The sequence below is a fragment of the Lepisosteus platostomus genome, chromosome 6 (assembly GCF_059453375.1).
Source record: "Lepisosteus platostomus isolate fLepPlt1 chromosome 6, fLepPlt1.hap1, whole genome shotgun sequence".
NCBI classification, from domain to species: Eukaryota; Metazoa; Chordata; class Actinopteri; order Semionotiformes; family Lepisosteidae; genus Lepisosteus; species Lepisosteus platostomus.
In genome coordinates, this window is record NC_142616.1 from 28954829 (window position 1) to 28972329 (window position 17501).

The following is a 17501-nucleotide window of genomic DNA, read 5'->3' on the forward strand; positions in this document are numbered from 1 at the left end:
ACGCATCATGACACCCAAGGCTCCTCCTGCAGGTTCTATCTGTTCCCCTGGGTTTTCACCAAACCTCCCCCCATCTTATGCTAGCTAGGTTAACTGGAATAGGCCCCAGGTTGCCATAACTATTACCAGGAATACACAGGATTTCAATAATGGATGAATGGATTGCTGGACATAAAGAGAGGCTAATTTATAGAAAGATTATAATCTGGTTTCAGTAGACTGTAAACTTAAACTGTGTAGCTCCCTCTTTCTCTAATTTGTACTGAAAAAAGTATGAATGCTTTTAAAAAAGCTTTCCAACTGTTAAATGTAATTATAATGTTACAAATTGGGGGGCAGCTTGAGTTGCTTATAGTTGGGTTCAGATACCAATTATGATAAAGAGGTGTAAATAAATTAAACACAGTAAGGCAAAATTAAAGTTAAAATTATGTTCTGACACCAGCTTGTGTAGCAAGAAAAATTTATAAAAGTTAAATGATAAAACACTTCACTAGCCAGGGAATGTCAAGCGTGGCTTTTTCTTCTGCTGGAGTGCAATTTCAGTGTAACAGAACAGAACTTAAAGACACAGAGATCCATATGCAAAAAGAAATTGAAATGATTATAAAACAGAAACAAAACTTAGCCACCACTCCCCATGAAAAACAGACACCAATAGTATCCAAAAAAGATATAAATTCAAATTCCGGATGAGGAATGTAAACCTGTACTTATCCAGGACATTTGTCCAGGACATCACAGTTTTCTGAATTTATGTTAGAGAATCTTGCGCTATAAGATAAATCTCCATAAATATAATCAAGAGTTATGTCTTTTCTTGGTGGATACATAAAAAAGGTTTCCAAAAATAAAAGAACACAAACTTCTTATCTAAATTTAAAATGAGGCCCTTCAGGTCTTGATTACCCGACATGTTTTCTCCTTCTCAAGGAGCAGGCCCAAAGAGCTGGAAGTCTATCCTGCCAAAAATTCCACCCACTCACATTGATGCTGCTTTCATCATCAGGAGGAAGAGAAATACTGTAAATGATGCCCGAACCTCGGATATGCTGAGCTGATCTCCTGGACTGGCAGTTCACCTCTTAGCACGTAATTTCATTACTATATTAGAGAGTCTTTTCCACAAGTCTAATCCTAGTCGCACCTCCCACTCAAGAGAGGGTTTCAGTTCGGTGGAAGTGACCTAATGGGCCACCACTTCACAGCTCTCCTTTGCGGTTATCAGAGTAATGTAAATTGTTAGTTGTCCTGGACACTCGTTTGTTATTATTGATGTATTTGCTGATACCTTTATCTTTGTTCACCTACAGAGGGAGAACTATGCTTAAATCAATTAAATTAAAATTTTGGTTTCACATTTTGTCCAAAGGACAGAGCACAAAGAGGTTCATATGCTAACGAGATCTTTCTACATCTTCATCTATCCTTTTAATCCTCACTCTGGCCGTGTGCAACAAGTAGCATCTGTTATTGGACTGTTTGTAACTAGCACATCAGTGGTCAGAGGTATAAATTGTACCTTTTAGAACAACGTTATTTATACCTCCTTCCTTCAGTAGTCCTGATTTAGTGCTTTGCTACAAACTGCTTGGAAGGCTCATAAATCTCTGTTTCTGTCTGCAGTCAAGCATTTTTGCACAGGTTTGAAACTTTCGGCGTATACCCTTCCATTTCTGTGCCTGTCACGTTATATGTGATAAAAGTTTCAGAGTTCTGATTTACTGTCTCATTTCACAAACCCACCACCTACAAGTACCCTCCTGACATTAACAAAAGGCCAGAAGTGAAGATGATTTAAAACTTCTGTTGCCTAAGAAATGCAAAACGGTGACTACCTTCCTCACTTCACCTTTCTTTTTTTAACATAAAGTTATATATAGTGGCAATCAAACGTATTCACCCACCTTGGAGATTTTCATGTACAGTATTATCATGTTACAATGTGGAGTCATAATGTATTTAATTGACATTTTTTGACAGTGATACTCTATAATGTAAAACTGAAAACGAAATTCTACAGATCCCCCTAAATGAATGATAAATATAAGGCAGAAAATCCGTCCTTCGGATGAGACGTTAAACCGAGGTCCTGACTCTCTGTGGTCATTAAAAATCCCAGGGCGCTTCTCGAAAAGAGTAGGGGTATAACCCCGGTGTCCTGGCCAAATTTCCAATTGGCCCTTACCAATCATGGCCTCCTAATAATCCCCTTCTATGAATTGGCTACATTACTCTGCTCTCCTCCCCACTGATAGCTGATGTGTGGTGAGCGTTCTGGCGCACTATGGCTGCCGTCGCATCATCCAGGTTGATGCTGCACATTGGTGGTGGTGGAGGGGAGTCCCCATTACCTGTAAAGCGCTTTGAGTGGAGTGTCCAGAAAAGCGCTATATAAGTGTAAGCAATTATTATTATTATTATTAAATAACTGATTCACCCCCTTTACTACGACATACTGTACATAAATAGGCTTTGGTGCAACCAATTGTTTTTAGAAGTCACTTTATTAGTTGAATGGAGTCCACCTGTGTGAAAAGAAGGTGTTTCAAACGAGTTCAGGCTAAATTCACCTGTCTCTGGGTGGCCCCACAGTTGATTAGTGCAGCTTCCAACAAAAAATACATCAAAACGATGAAAGGAACATGCAAAGCAGATCACTAAAAGGGTAACTGAAAAGCACCAAACAGGGAAAGGGTATAAGAAAATATCTAAGGTGTTGAATATAACAATACAATCTAGTCCATTATAAAGAAATTAAGAAAATATGGCACAACTGAATCTGTGTAGAACAGGGTGTCCTCAAGAACTGAGTAATTGGACGAGAATGGCACTGTCGAGAAGGAGATGACCCATGACAACTCTGAAGGTATTACTGTCTTCCATTTGGCACATGACAGCAGGTGCTTCACAACTCTGGGCTGAATAGGAGAATGGCAAATCGAAAGACACTGTTGAAACAAAGTCACATTAAATCGTGATTACAGTTTGCCTGAAGACATGTAAGGTGACTCTGAGACTAAGTAGATGAAGATTTTATGGTCAGATGAGACCTAAATTGTTGTTTTTTGCTTCAATGCTAAGCCCTTTGTTTGTCTCATGTACACCGAACATCATCCTGAGAACACCATCCCTACTGTGAAGCATGCTATCATGCTATAGGGAAACTTTCCTTCTTCAGAGCCTGGAAGACCTATGAAGATAGAAGGCAAAATGGATGCAGCAAAGTACAGGGAAATCCAGGAGGAAAACCTGCTGCAGTCTACAGATACCAGGGATTTATTCTAGCAGGACATTGACCCAAAACATACAGCCAAAAACACACTTAAAGACAAAAAAGTCAATGTTCTGGAGTGGCCCAGTCAAAGCCTGGACCTCAGTCCAATTGAGAATCTGTGGCAGGAATTGAAAATTGCTCCAGGAAATGAAAATCATTAATGGTCCTCATTCAACTTGAGGGAGCTTGAGCAACTTGTGCAAGGACAAATGGGCAAAGATTTTCATGTCCAGATGTGTAAAGCTGGTAGAGACTTAGAGTAAACCATGGCTGTAATTTCTGTCAGAGGTGCCTCTACCAAATGTTGACCCAAAGGGGGTGAATACTTAGACAATTAGTTATTTCCTTTTTTTAATTTAGGAGGATCTGAAGAATTTTGTTTTTACTTTGACATTTTAGAACATTTTGTGTCGAACGATGTATGGTTTAGGAAACATTTGGATTACTTCTCAGTATGACTGAGTAGATACAGTATGTCAAGGAATCCCTAAGAGGAGATGTATTTACTTTGACTTTTTGATTTCTGTTAATAGTTATGGGATGACCTTGCATAGTTATGTGTGTTCTGATTTTTGTGAACACAAAAATTTGGCTATTTTTTAGCAGTGAAAGACAAAATGTATTATGCTCAAATTAGACTCTAGAGAGTAAATTAGAGTTGTTTCAATCAGGGCCTTTAATCCCAATTTCACCCACGTAACATTGTGAAGTATTACAGGATTGGTGAATGTTACAAATGATTTATTTTTTCTTCCCACAGAGTTATTGTTATTCCCTCTGTGTATTCCATGTCTTACAGCACCTTCCGAATACAGAGTGTTCTCCAACGCAACATCGCAGTCTGTTCAGCTCTGTGGACTTCAGGAAAACCAAAGTCTAGTCCTGCAGGGCCTGCAGTAAAAAATAGTAGTTTAGGAAACAAAACAGCCACTCAACCCTGAGCTGTTTTTCCTCCTGAAATCGATAGAGTCAGGAAGATTTGTGAACTGAATGCTGGGTGAGAGGCAGTCAATCATGGCCTGACAAGCAATGCACCAAAAAACTTTGAATCAGCTTCAAAGCAGCATCTCCCCCTTTTGCCATACTGTGCTCCTATCACAACCCTCCATTATGAGGGTGTAATAAACAAACTTCCTGCTGTAATGCAATTTTAACCTTCCTGATGCCAAGCAGCTAAGGTGCAGCACAGAGGATGTGAAAATCCAATAGCTTCAGTGTTCATAGGTGATGAAACTTATCAACAGGTTTTCTCTCCTCACTGGGGTCCCATTCTCTTGACAGAAACCAGAACAGGGGTCTATTTGATTCTGCCTAACATCAGAGTGAAACATCTGAAAATTAGACTGCATGTCTGAATGTGCTCTAGCTGTTAGACGCTGAAGGACAAACCCTCAGTCCCAATGAGTATTGAAACAGCACAGATTTTGTTCAATCAAAAGTCCCCTCTTCAACATTTTTGTAAAATAAACTGAGTAGAATCTCAGAACATACAGAACATAACCAACCAGAGTTGTAATTAAGTGATTGGCTAAGCTCAAAGAAACTTGTTGTTGCACACTTTAGCATGTATTGCCATTCTACAGTATGTGCAATGTAGAATAGCACCAAACAATGTTTTGCATTGATTAATGCTAATAAACTTGAATGATTAACAAATTGGATTACAATATGTCTACGGTTTTGATGGAAGAAGGAATCTTCATTCTGTTGCGTATGTGATTGCTGAACCTGGATAAAAAATAAGTGTTTAATATTACAAACATCATTGCTACATGTAATCTAATTTAGAACCAAACTCCAGGCTGCCTACTGCAATAATCATTCTCAAAGGAAGTATTGAGTGCTGTTCTTGAGTATGGTATTAGACTTTTCATGAATGAATTATCTACACATGAAGACTACAAGAGTGTATTTTAATCTGGCCCAGCCAAGATGATGAGACATTATTAAATTACATTTTTTGCAGAATAAAAGATAAAGGTATTCAGCATTTTTACACCATGAACTGTTTAAATGCATTGTGTAGACAGGACTTTGCTTTATCTTTCCATTAAAACAGTGTTGACTATGTTATCAACCAGGATTCATGGCCCTGAAATACAGTATGTACATTACTCAAAGAAAAGACTTTGAACACGGGCCACCTATCAGTTAATACAACAACCTCAGGTTTAATCCAGGAGCTCTCATACTAATATAGCATGTTTCCATTAAGCCATCTGAATCTGATAATCTGGAATCACAAATAGCATTTGGTTTTTCTCCTTGGCTGAGCAAATGCACTCCATAGCACATCTTCTCCCGTCAAGCACATATAAAGAGATGTTAGATGTCTGATAATTCGAAAAGAGAAAAATCTCACCCAGTGAGTGAATAAATTGACGGGAGGAAATCCAGACATTTTCCGATGCATTTATGAGGAAACAGGTTTGAAATCTGTAGCCTTTTGGGTAATGAGGAATATTTAAAGTAAATGAAGCCATCTAAGCACAAATAAAACACCTCGATTTTCATCAGCAGTACTGATAAAAAACTACACACGTATGCTCAAAAAATGTGTTTATAAAATAAACACAACATGCAGAGACACAGAGGAGTAAGCTTGATTGAGTTAGATGCAGGCAGTCCCTAAGCAACACACAGAACCATGAGCTCAAGGCTATGCTGAAACAACACACCAGCAGGTCAAGGCCTCTCCACAGCACACCACTCTCGCAGTCCACACCAGCCACACACAGGGTGTAGTGAGTCTCAGGAACCCTGGTACCTCCTGTTGACTAGAGGATTAAGAAAGCCCCCATGACTGGAGTGACCCCATGATCCCCAGGCAGTGCATTTCCCCCAGAACCAGGAGGCATGCTGAGTGAAAATACATACTGTGCAGGAGTGCAGCCTGATAGACGAGTTTTATGCACCAGCACAGATAGGTCTGATGTTATTATAGACTTAACAGAATAGCAACAATTCCCAATCCACACACCACAAGACCTGCAGAGCTGGAGGTGCATGAACAGCGCTGAAACTCTTCAACTGTTTATTTTGAAGTTGATTCCATTCCACAAACAGTTTACCCTTTTCTTTCCAGTTCTTTTCAGAAGAAAAATGTAACAGTTCTTTAGGAACGGTTGAAGACCTGTGGTCCTTAAGGGTTATGGTCCCTCATTAACCAATTAGTGCTTGTAAGATTGTAATGTTATGAAAACATGCTTTAAAGTTAATGGACCCACCAGTTATAAATACATATGCAAGTGATTTTATGTTAAACTTATATTTTTTGATTCTGCGAAAAAATACAAAGTTTCAGCAGTGAACAAAAATGTGTCTTAGTTGAGGGAACTTGAAACTTGACTGTGTATTTCTTGGGTTGGAGTGAACACTAGTATCAAGAAACCACTGTGACCCTAAAAGACATTTGATCATTGCATCCAGAGAAGGAGGTCTAGATTTTCAGCTAGTGTACCTCTCCCCTCAGGGTGCTAGTAGCTTGTCTCATTACCATAAAAGATATAGTATGTCTTCTGCAGGTCTGTACACAGTCCAGCTGAAGCAATGTGTGTTGGGGAAGTGGTATGTTTTTGTGCCCAGTGTATATGGAATCCGACTGTATTTCATGAAGTACCTGGCTGTGCCACAGGGTAGAGCTGGGATACGATTAACCAGCAGTGTTAATTGGAGCCCAGTCTGGAGAAAGCTTAATCTATTGTTGAGGTGCAACATGAACTGAAGGCCAGGTTGACTCCCTCACTTTACAGTACTCACCACAGCGAACACTTCAGTCCCTCTACACTGCCTGCGGGAGCAACAACCCATTCTCCTTCTTCCGAGTCTGATGTTCAGTCCCTTTGTAATGACTGCAGGAGAAATAACTCATTCTCCTTCTTGCAAGTCTGAAGCTGCTGCAAGCAAACAGCCTGCTACTTCGCATGGCAGCAATGCCACTCCCTTGCACTGCCACCCATGTATCAGACCAGAGCATACTCTATCCGCTGCTTCTCATCAGTGAACACAGGCTTCAGCTGAGCCAACAAAGGACCCCCACACACAGAAGATTTTGTGCAGTCTTTATTACGTTCTACATCTCGCCTCAAGGAGAGCGGGCCTGACAGGGAACAAAGATCATTTCAGCAGAACACAAGAGACCACATTGCAGTCTGATGCGTTTCGTCACTGTCCCGCCAGCTGCAATGTTTTAAAGTGCATTTCTGATTGACTTCTTTTCTTCTTACAACCTCCTAGTTTATAACGAAATCACTCTATAATACATTTTACAACTTAGTAGCAATTATTATAATTAGTATATATTTATAATTATATGTAACAGTATATTCTCAGTTTTTCTTACAGTATTGCACAAATTATACAACAGGAAGATACATGAGAATGCAGCAGTACAGGTTTGTCAGTCTGAAATACTTAATAAGGAAAAACAAAAAGCTTTCACAAAAAAATAATCATTTCATTCTGCAATACAGCATCCAGTCAGGAGAATGATGATTTATAACCTATTAAAGGATCGTCAGTCATCTTTGACATTCCTGGCTGTAAACAAAGTGTTTTATCGCACACAGTGTATGGAGGAAATGATTGTGGGAAGAGTGGAGTAATGCACGCACACAATAAAGACCATTCAGTCCTATTGCATATACAGTACAGGCTGAGATACTGAGCTTTTTGAAAAAGCTTAATGTCAAACCTGTTAAGTATGCAGCAGTCAAATCAGACCTCAGTATTGCGAATCACAACAATATAAATATAATTGGATCCTAGGAATATATTCTGCCACTTCAAGCTGCATTCTTTAAAAATCCCTCACTCCCATCTGACCATGGAGGCAAAGTGCTTTTACTTCTGTTTCTCTGGACTTATATAACATGGTTACCTGGTGAGACCCAGCAATAACAGTGTGGGTAACAGACTTGAGGGGGAACTTGACTGCAGCCACACTCTGGGTCGGAAAGCGAGAGTAAACCAGTACTGTGAACTTCCAAATGAGCGAATGTGAATACACTGGGTCAGCGGAAAACACTTCTGTAAAAGTGAAAGCTCAATAAGTATGTTTTAGTAAGTTTAAATTTAAAACTTAAATTTTATTTAAATTCAAAGCTGTTTGGAAAGACAAAACAGAACAGATTGTCATAAGTGCTCCATCATTTAGATACAAAGATCTGCTTTAATGGTATGGAAAATGCTGGAAGAATGAGATGATGCCAAAAAGAGGCAGGTGGTTCTCTGACCACGTTAGGCATGGTGAGAGGGACTTGCTACGGGTGAAGACAGCTGAACACTCCTGCCCTAGAGGGCCTCTCCTCTAGCAAGCACACACTCGCTCACTCACTCAAGCAGCCTTGGGGGTTAAGAGACAGACTGGACAGATTGATTCAGTCTCTTCTTGACAGGCAGCAATGAGGGGACTCCTGCTGTCACTCACAGCTACAGGAATAGTGGGGGTGCCTGACTACTCCCTTAGCCGCCTTAAAATCAATGTTCTCTTATTGATGCTCATCCTGGCATGAAAATAGACCCCCTCATTTTGTGCTCAATCAGTATTAATGAAGGTGTTCGAGTTCGAGAAAAAGACGGCACCAAAAAGCGAGTCCAAAAAGTTTACTTCAGTGGTTCTGCAGGGAGCAGCCGAAGACCACATTTTCATTCTCTCTCCATGTTTCTGGAAATGCTGTGATATGTATTTCCTTCAAGGCCTAGGAAGCGGCACTGCACAGGGACAAAGACCGCCACAGGCAGAAGAACAGAATACAGCAACTAGGCTGCCGCTTCAAAAGGAAACAAAACCTGTTTTTTCTGTGTAGCTGTCAACTTCCATCTCACAGACCATGCTCCTGTACTCCTCTACAAGCAAGCACACTGACAGACCTGGGCATAAGAAGGATCTTTCTTTCCAGCTTTAGAACTGCGCACAGAAGCTCCTTCGAATATTGCAGACCAGGAGTCAATATCTGCAAAAACCTTGTGAAAAAAAAATCCCCAGTCACTATCCCATTTCTATAGCCCTGACAACAATTTAATTTCACTACCAGCTATGTTTCAACATGCAACTGCAATGCGATAGATAGCTATATCTTATTTATATATCAGCTAATAAAAATACCCAACAATAGAAGCTGACTCTTCAGAGTAGATTACAAATTGATACTCCTTCAGCTGAACCTCATATTCAAAACAAGATAGAGAGCTTCGTCTCTCTGAAAATGAACAAATTACATTAAAATCTCCTATGTTATCCTCTCCTCTTCTGATACTGATGGAAAAAGACTTTATATAAAGAATCTTCCCTGAGTAAAAAAACATGCATCTTGGATCATACTGTTCTAATGCCTTCTACATTGGAATGACAAGCGGAGGACAAAAACTAGCTCTCTGTTCTTCCTTAAGAACACTGTGTTACACAGCCACATTCCCCACACTAAAAGGGTATGCTTAATCTTAAACACGCCTACAAGCCCCGTTAAACACAACACAATACACTAAGCTTCTCCTTACAGCAAAAGAAAAACTAGTTTGGGGATTTTAAGAGAACTTCTATATTTTAAAAGACTTTTTCAAATGGAAAACACTTTTATTCAACTAATAAATCCGTTCATTAAAAAATAACATCTCTAATGCAGGCGTAAGATACTGTACAATCGAAAGAAAAAATAAATCAAATCATGAAAAGAAAATGGTATTCAGTTCGAAAACAACAGAAATGCCAGGAAATATTTGGTAGGCTAAAAGAAACACACTTCTGTGCACCCTCAGTTCCTTTCAGTGTTGCCAACACAGTGAACAGTCCTTCTGTACCTTACCTTCATTAACAACTTGCTTTACACAGCCTTTAACAGTAGCGGGAATACTGGTAACCCTAGCATTTATGACCTTATAAAACTCTACATAGACATTTGACTTTGTAACCCAAACAAGGGCATCACAGACCAGAAATGGACAAGGACTGAAAATATTCAGACTTCTTAAAGTTTTTAAATACATTGCTGCATCTTATCGGCAATATACTTCAAAAGTATTTTCTAACCAAATTCAGAATGGGTTTTCTGTACTGTGCCTGCAGGCAGTAGGGGCTGTCAGTAGCACTCTGCAGATATGAGTTTGAGAAAGACGATCAGGAGCTGAGATATGGAGATAGGTTTGGGGTGTCTGCACACCTGGAGGGCTAAAGGGCCTACAGGTTTGAGCTCCAAATTAAACTAAGTTTTAGAGTTCTGTTTTTTTTTTTTTTGCTCAGCTAGAGATTTTAAAATAACATCTCAAGGTCTTTTACAGCTGCTGATTTCAAATGTGTGCCGTATTAAAGGATGAGTCACTTTTAAATCATTCAGATCCAGAGGGACGCTGGATTTGTCAATTAGGCCAATGTGAGGTAATGGGTGGAAAGACAGCACAAAGACACTCCTGTCCTCTAGGAGATTAATAAGACAGTCCTAAAGACCAAGAGAAATGAAGCTGCAGCACAAGGCCTCTCCTTCACACAGAAAGGAGCTTGAGAGGAGGCAACCAGGGCAGTAACATCCCTCTTCTCCAGTGGAAATGAGAAAAAGTCTTTCATCTGTGAGTCAGTTCCTGTTCTAGTTTCAGGTACAGCTAAACTACATTAACTATTTCAAGTGGGATTTTATATAAATAACAGGTTGTTGATGTAAACTCCCGGCAAATTTATAAACACCGTTAAACAAGAGCTCCTTATACAGTCAAGGATTAAAGTATATGTCTGTCAGACTGTGCAGCGTGAAACAGGTGGGATTTATAGATGCTGTAAAATGCCATATGCATTTAATACTTTTAAACAGCCTTTAAAAATGTTCCTCCTGATAAGTGGATTCAAGTTAATCATGCAAACAGTTTGAAGTGGACGTCTGATGGTTGTAAAAAGCAAATATGAACTGTCCTGCCTCTTTATGAGGAGATTTGCCCAATTTAATTGGACAGGCTCATCTGATCTGTCTGACTGCCTGGCATCTCTCAAAAATACACTTTACTGACACAGAGGAAGTACACAATTCTACACAGTTTGCTGGGTTTTTAAAATTAAACAAACTCAAAAATACTGCATTGTGTTAAAAGTACTGGAGCCCATTCCTCCCAATTCTTAACACATGAAGCGTTGCAGTGTGTGCAGCACTGACTCTTTTTAATACAATGCTAAAAGATGCTTGCCCTAGAGAAAATGACTTTTCCAGTGCACACAAAAGTTCTGCATGCCAGTATTATGGATCCATGCAGTATGGTAGGATGTCTCAGCCCCCCTCCACACACACACACACACACACACACACACACACACACACACACACACACACACAGACACACACACAGACACACAGACACACAGACACACAGACACACAGACACACAGACACACAGACACACAGACACACAGACACACACAGACACACACAGACACACACAGACACACACAGACACACACAGACACACACAGACAAAATGCTTCCCTAAATATCTCCCAAATGCAAGGCAGCTGTGTTATTATGTATGTTTTTTGTTAACTTTGTCAACTGAGAACTTATAGCATTATTTCAATATTATATTAAACTAAAGGTTAGTAATAAATTAAAGTATTAAATCACTTGAGCTGTTTTTTAGACTGGACATATAAACGTCTTGCTGTGTGCTGTATATTTAAATCCTGGACATGCATAAACAACCACAGCGGCAGCTCTACAAAACCTACAGAGCCCTGTCCCATTAAAATGAGCAATATGAGAGATAATAGCTGTAAGAAGACATCAAGCACAAAATAAAACAGGTACAAGTACAGACTTATAGAGCAGAGCTTGGATTTGTGCCTTGTGGACTGAGCCTGATGCAAGACGCTGATGTTTATACCAGTGACAATAGGCATCATGTGTAAACTGTTGCTGGAGGTACTCATTCAAAGGAGGCAGGGCTTATTAATGCATAGTACGGTTCTAAGATTTGGTCACTCTTCTCTGCCTTCTACGCAATCTACAGTATGTAAATGACTCAGGCTTGCAGGGCATGTTATTTTTTGTTCTCTTTTGTTGAAGAGAGCATGGCTGGATTAAAACAAGCAGCTCTGCACGTGACTGACAAATGCTGCTGACCCAGACTCTGGAAAAACACACACTGTGCTCATAATCCCTGACATGTACATCACCCGATTTCTGGCACCAGCCCTCATCCGTGATTATGCTAACACGCTTATCTGAAGACAGCACAAAATAGCGCATGTAAAGTAGTGAATCACAAGGTCAGCCATCATTAGGTCTATACGGTCCATGTCAGCCTGCAGAGAAATGCATTATAAGCTTTGTTATTTACAGTGTACACTATGACACTTGCTCAGCACATTTATTCTCTGCTGACCATTCTCTGCTGTAGTAAAAATAGCAATATTGGTAACACATTCCTCCGAGGGCTCTCATCCAGTAGTGCATAAAAAGGGAAAGGAAATGCCTTAATTTAGGGAAGATGGGAAGCCTAAAAAGGATAAGAGTGTGAGCCTGACAACTTCCATGAAGAGATGTCACTCAAACTGCTGTGCTTACACAGAGCCTAACCTCAGCGGTTCTCATAAATAAAAAGTCAACAAAGAACAGCACTGTTACCTGGAGGGAATAGTATGGTACTCTGCAGATCTGTTCACAGAAAAAAGGACATTTTGCCAGATATTAGAGGAAAATTTCAGGATTAAATGCACCAGGCCAGGATAGCGGTTAACAGGTAAGCATTTTCTGAGCTGTGCAGCCCCAGTGTGCTGAACATCTAATAACGCCACAGCTGCTACAAAGATCTCAGTTTATAATAACATGTCTTAATAAAACACTAGCTGTATTTGGGGGCTACATCATCCACAACTTCTTACAAGTTTCACAACATTAAATGAGCAACTGCTTACTTCCATTGAAAAACTGCCTCTTGGAATAGTACAAGAAGTTCTAAATAATGGTAAATAATGTTACCAAAATGTATTTTTCCCAAACACATTTGTGATGCCTGCTCCTTTCTGAAGTCAAAAAGTCAGTCAGAATACCGTGCAAGTTTTTCTTCCGAACACAGCTGCGGTTAACACAATTTATTTACAGTTCAATGGTTCCTACAAGGACTGTGGCAAGTTAAACATTTCAGAGGAAATAAGAGAAGAATTCACTCTTGAATATACTAGGTCTAAAACCACTTGACTAAATCTTGCTTAACCTTTGAGATGCCATGTCGATTGTGACACACACTGAATGTGTCTGCAGCTGTCAAGACCTAGTCATTAAGCAAACGGTTTGTTACGTTAAGATTTTCACCCCAAGACAATCAAAACGCACCCTTCATTCTATCAAGGAACAGGACTACCCTTTAGTTTCAGACTGCTACATCTTGCCAGACTGCTACATCTTGGAACTTTTTTTGAAACAATACACAAGATAAAATAAAAATGTGAATCTCATACGTCACACACTAACCCCCATAGGAAGCAAGCAGACTTCAGTACATTCAGCAGGACATTCAGCAGGGATGAGGAAGCCACAGAGAGGAACATATTGAACTGTATTTCTGTTTTATGGCAGATAAGCTGTACTCTGTAGGGGAGAAACTGACAGAGAAACTACCAGGCACTGAACATGGAGGGAAGTTCTTATTTCTGCAAGGAGATGTTACTTATTTAGTTTCTTCCTCACAGGAGGAAACTGCAGTAATGCAGTAATGTTTAATCTACTGCAGTTTAAAAGGAAAATGACAATAAATGAAAACTTCTAAGACTGAGGTTTCAGCCCCAGGAGTGCGAACACAGGCAGCCAGACCTCACCCCGGAATGGCCTGCAGGCCTGGGAGTCAGTGGTCGTCCTCTTTTTGTGCATCGTCAAGGAAGTCAGTGAATCTTTGGCTTGGGGAGACGTGAGTGATTGGTGGGAAGCAGGTCCCTTGCTTTGAGAACGCCTTTCTCCTGCTCCTGCTGTGCTGCGTTGTCTCTGCGCCCCAGGGGCCTGGATTGGCTTATGGCCTGTGCTGCGCTCAAAGCCTGGGTGCCCTGGGAAGGAGGTGGGTGCTGTTTCACTTTCAGGTTCGCTGAAGAGTATGGTGCCAGCAGTCTGGAGGTGGCCTTGCTTCCTTCCTGCAGACTGCCTGCAGTCCCACAGATACCCTCTTGCGGAAGGGCAGGGACGGACACTCTGGTGTAAAAGCGAGGCGGCTGCAGGATTCGTGGGGGTCCGTTGCCATGGATTCTCTGTGGAGCAGAAGCAGCAGTTGTCAAAGGCCCTCTAGGGGGACCCGGGAGCAGGGCTGTCCCTGTGGGCCCAGGCTTAGCAGCAGAAGACATAGCACTGCTGACTTTGAGCCGTGTACTCAGGACCGGGCTGTGCTCGTCTGGGTCAGGTGCTGGGGCTGGTAGGTCTACAGCAGTGGCAGCAGCGGGATTGATGGTATCAGCAGAAGCATCTGGGCCGGAGTGAGAAGAAGGCGGCTCCTCAGCCCCAGCAGGCTCAGCACGGTCACTGTGGTCCTCTGTGGGGGCTGTTTTTGCTAGTCTTCCCTGGGCGAGGAGCTCGGTGTGGTAGCGTCTGGAAGGCTGTAGTATTTGAGGCTGGGAAAAGGAAACAAAAAATCATTTCAGGGTTGAGTTGTTTAACATTTTACTCCTTCAATGCCAAAGCCTGGTTGTGGTAAAATGAATGCAAGGGAGTCAGTATCAGGTGTACCTGCTGCCTGCTTGGACACATATAGTCACCCCCTCTAAACTCATCAACTTCAGAAAGCCAATCTTTCTGATGTGGTAAAAAATGCCCTGTCCTCACAAGACCATCTGGACCCTGAACATCCCACAGCCTTCCACAGCCAAAGTTGAGCACTCCTGTTGTAACTGAACAGACCTCTCACTAACTTAATTAAATTAAACTACAGGTGTGCTAATTACATGTGAAAAACCTGCTTGATTGTGCCTTCCCAGGGCCAGCTTTGGTCACACCAGTTATATATTATTTTACTGCTGCATCTCTTTACAACAGATGCAGCTGGGGGAGCACACACCAGCAGCACACCACTGTTGCCCCACTTTAGAAAACAGCATCGCCAATTACCAAAAGGTTAATCCCAACAGTGAGGCACTTAAGTTAACCCAGGCCCTTATTAACATTTAGAGTTTGCTTGTTAAGTAAAAAGATATGGCCATTTTTTGACCTCTAACACTTATGACTGTCTGTTAAATTCACAAAGGCTGTGAAACTCAAAGGGAATAATTCTTTCAGATTCTTCTATTCTTATGCAAAAAATAAAAAAAAACACAGGTCCTCTACACCAGAGCTGTGGTCATTATGTGCAGAGTCTATAATTCCTTTGCACACTGACTGGAAGGCAATAACTTTGGGTCTGCTTGCATGCACTGCTCCATTTCACACTTTTTCTCAATGAGGGATTCCTTCTGTTGTGATTATTTCAGTCTCTTCTGAAGCTGAAATGAGATGGATATACCCTTAATAAAGTACATTTGATGTTAAAGCAGACACAGCAAACCAAAAAAACATAATGCAAAACAGAAAAATAAATACAATACACATATATTACATAAATCCGGACAAACCAAAACTGATGTTCTGTGCCTTCTAAATGAGGCGCGTGCAGTATACAGAGCACAACTCCAATCAATATTTATAAACCACAGATGCTTGAGGCACTGCATACAAAGTTGCCGACCTAAAATTGAGATAACTTTGCTGGCTGGGTACACACCAGCCTTGTGCTCCAGCTTCTTGGACCAGCTGAACTGTACAACAGCGTGAACAAAAAGAATAGTTTATCATTTGCACAGTTCTCTCCTTGCACAATAGAAAAAAAGGAGTTGTTTGCTACTGGACCTCAGCAAATGATTTGGTTCCTCAGAACCAGTACACAGCGCCTTAAGCCACCCAGATGCTAGAACATCTAAAGGCTAGAGGAGGGGGTTATAAAGATCAACAGTGCGGTTATTTCATTTGTACGAATTACCCATGCCAACGCAGCTGTGGCCCAACATGAACACATTTATTCTTTCTCTGGAGTGCCACACTATGGGCAGATATGTCAGCATAAAACAGCACCGACAACACAGAGGACCAGTAGATAAGATCCTACAACCAGCAGCCACAGCAAATGAGAAACAGTAGTAAGGTATTAACCCCTGCCCTCCCCAAAACTAATGATCTGCTGACATAAGTTTGCTTTTACCCCTCATCCATGATGGGGAAATAATCATTACCTTAAAAAAATCTGCTGAAATGTCAATCACACGTGAGAAGTGCTCATGGTGCTCACAGGATCAATACCAAGTGACCTCCTACAACAGCATAGATGTTCTCATCATTGCACACAGGATGAGGTAAGGCTTTCAAGTTTAAAGTAACACACTATGCAATGAAACACCTGAATCTTCATCACTGGTCTCCCTTTGCTCTATTGACTGGTCATAATTTCTCACTGCAGTCTATGGCTTTCCCTCCATTCCCTCTTTTCCAGTCCCGCAGTTTTGAGCAGAACAGGCAAACAGGAAAGCTGCCTTGGCAGGACGCTAAAAGCAGCTACTGCCCACTCTCTGCCTTTCTCCCCTCACTCCTGCTGGGCTGTAATGAGGACTCCCCTCCCCAGGCCCTCAGTGCTTCTGCTCTGGGCCTCTCAGGAAACTTTTCAAAGTCTGTCTTGACAGGAGGCTTAAATAAAAGGGATGGTGGCCTTTAGCAGAGTTTCATAAATAATTTATAACTTCTCACAAGGATTAGGAAATGTGAGTTGATAAAGGTGACACAGCATTCTGGAGACAACTAGAGAGCAAACTTCTAAAACCCAGCAGGTGTTTCAAGGAGGAAGTCACCTTGCATTCCCAGCTCCAAGACAGGAGCTATACTGCTCAGATTTACAGGTAATTAGTACCATCTACCTTACTGCTGACACCATGATCGACCAGTTCTGTTTTGATGCAATTACTTAAAGAACAAACATTTGCTCAAAGTATATATTTTCACTCTAAAGATTCAAACAGGCATCAGAGAAATGGATGCCATTTACCTACAAGCAATGGTACAAGTACACAGCACCTTAACAAAAGAGTTAAGCACATGATGAAATGAGACAGGGAGAGAAGGAAAAGAAAAAGAAACTTGTTTTAAAGGTTTACACAGGACATGTACAGTATCTGGATTCCAGAGGGTCTGAACCCTAATGTGAGTAACAGATAGAGGGGAAAAAAAGAAACACTTAATCAGAAACCAACAAA

General features: G+C 41.0%; 1 protein-coding gene across 7 annotated transcripts in view; it reads right to left on the minus strand.

Annotated features, from left to right (window-relative positions):
• ccser2a (coiled-coil serine-rich protein 2a) overlaps positions 1-17501 on the minus strand; it is a 100225-nt gene that overhangs the window by 10793 nt on the left and 71931 nt on the right. For 2 of the 7 annotated variants that reach the window (XR_015939537.1, XR_015939536.1), the window contains exon 10: positions 14067-14843. Coding sequence is in view for 4 of the 7 variants with exons in the window: in XM_088635201.1 (XP_088491327.1) it covers positions 14130-14843 (714 nt within the window). In the remaining 3 variants the exon portion in view is untranslated. Of the gene's footprint in view, positions 1-4001; positions 4169-13964; positions 14844-17501 lie in introns of those variants that run through there. The other 5 variants (XM_088635201.1, XM_088635200.1, XR_015939535.1 and 2 more) reach the window with 4 other exon arrangements.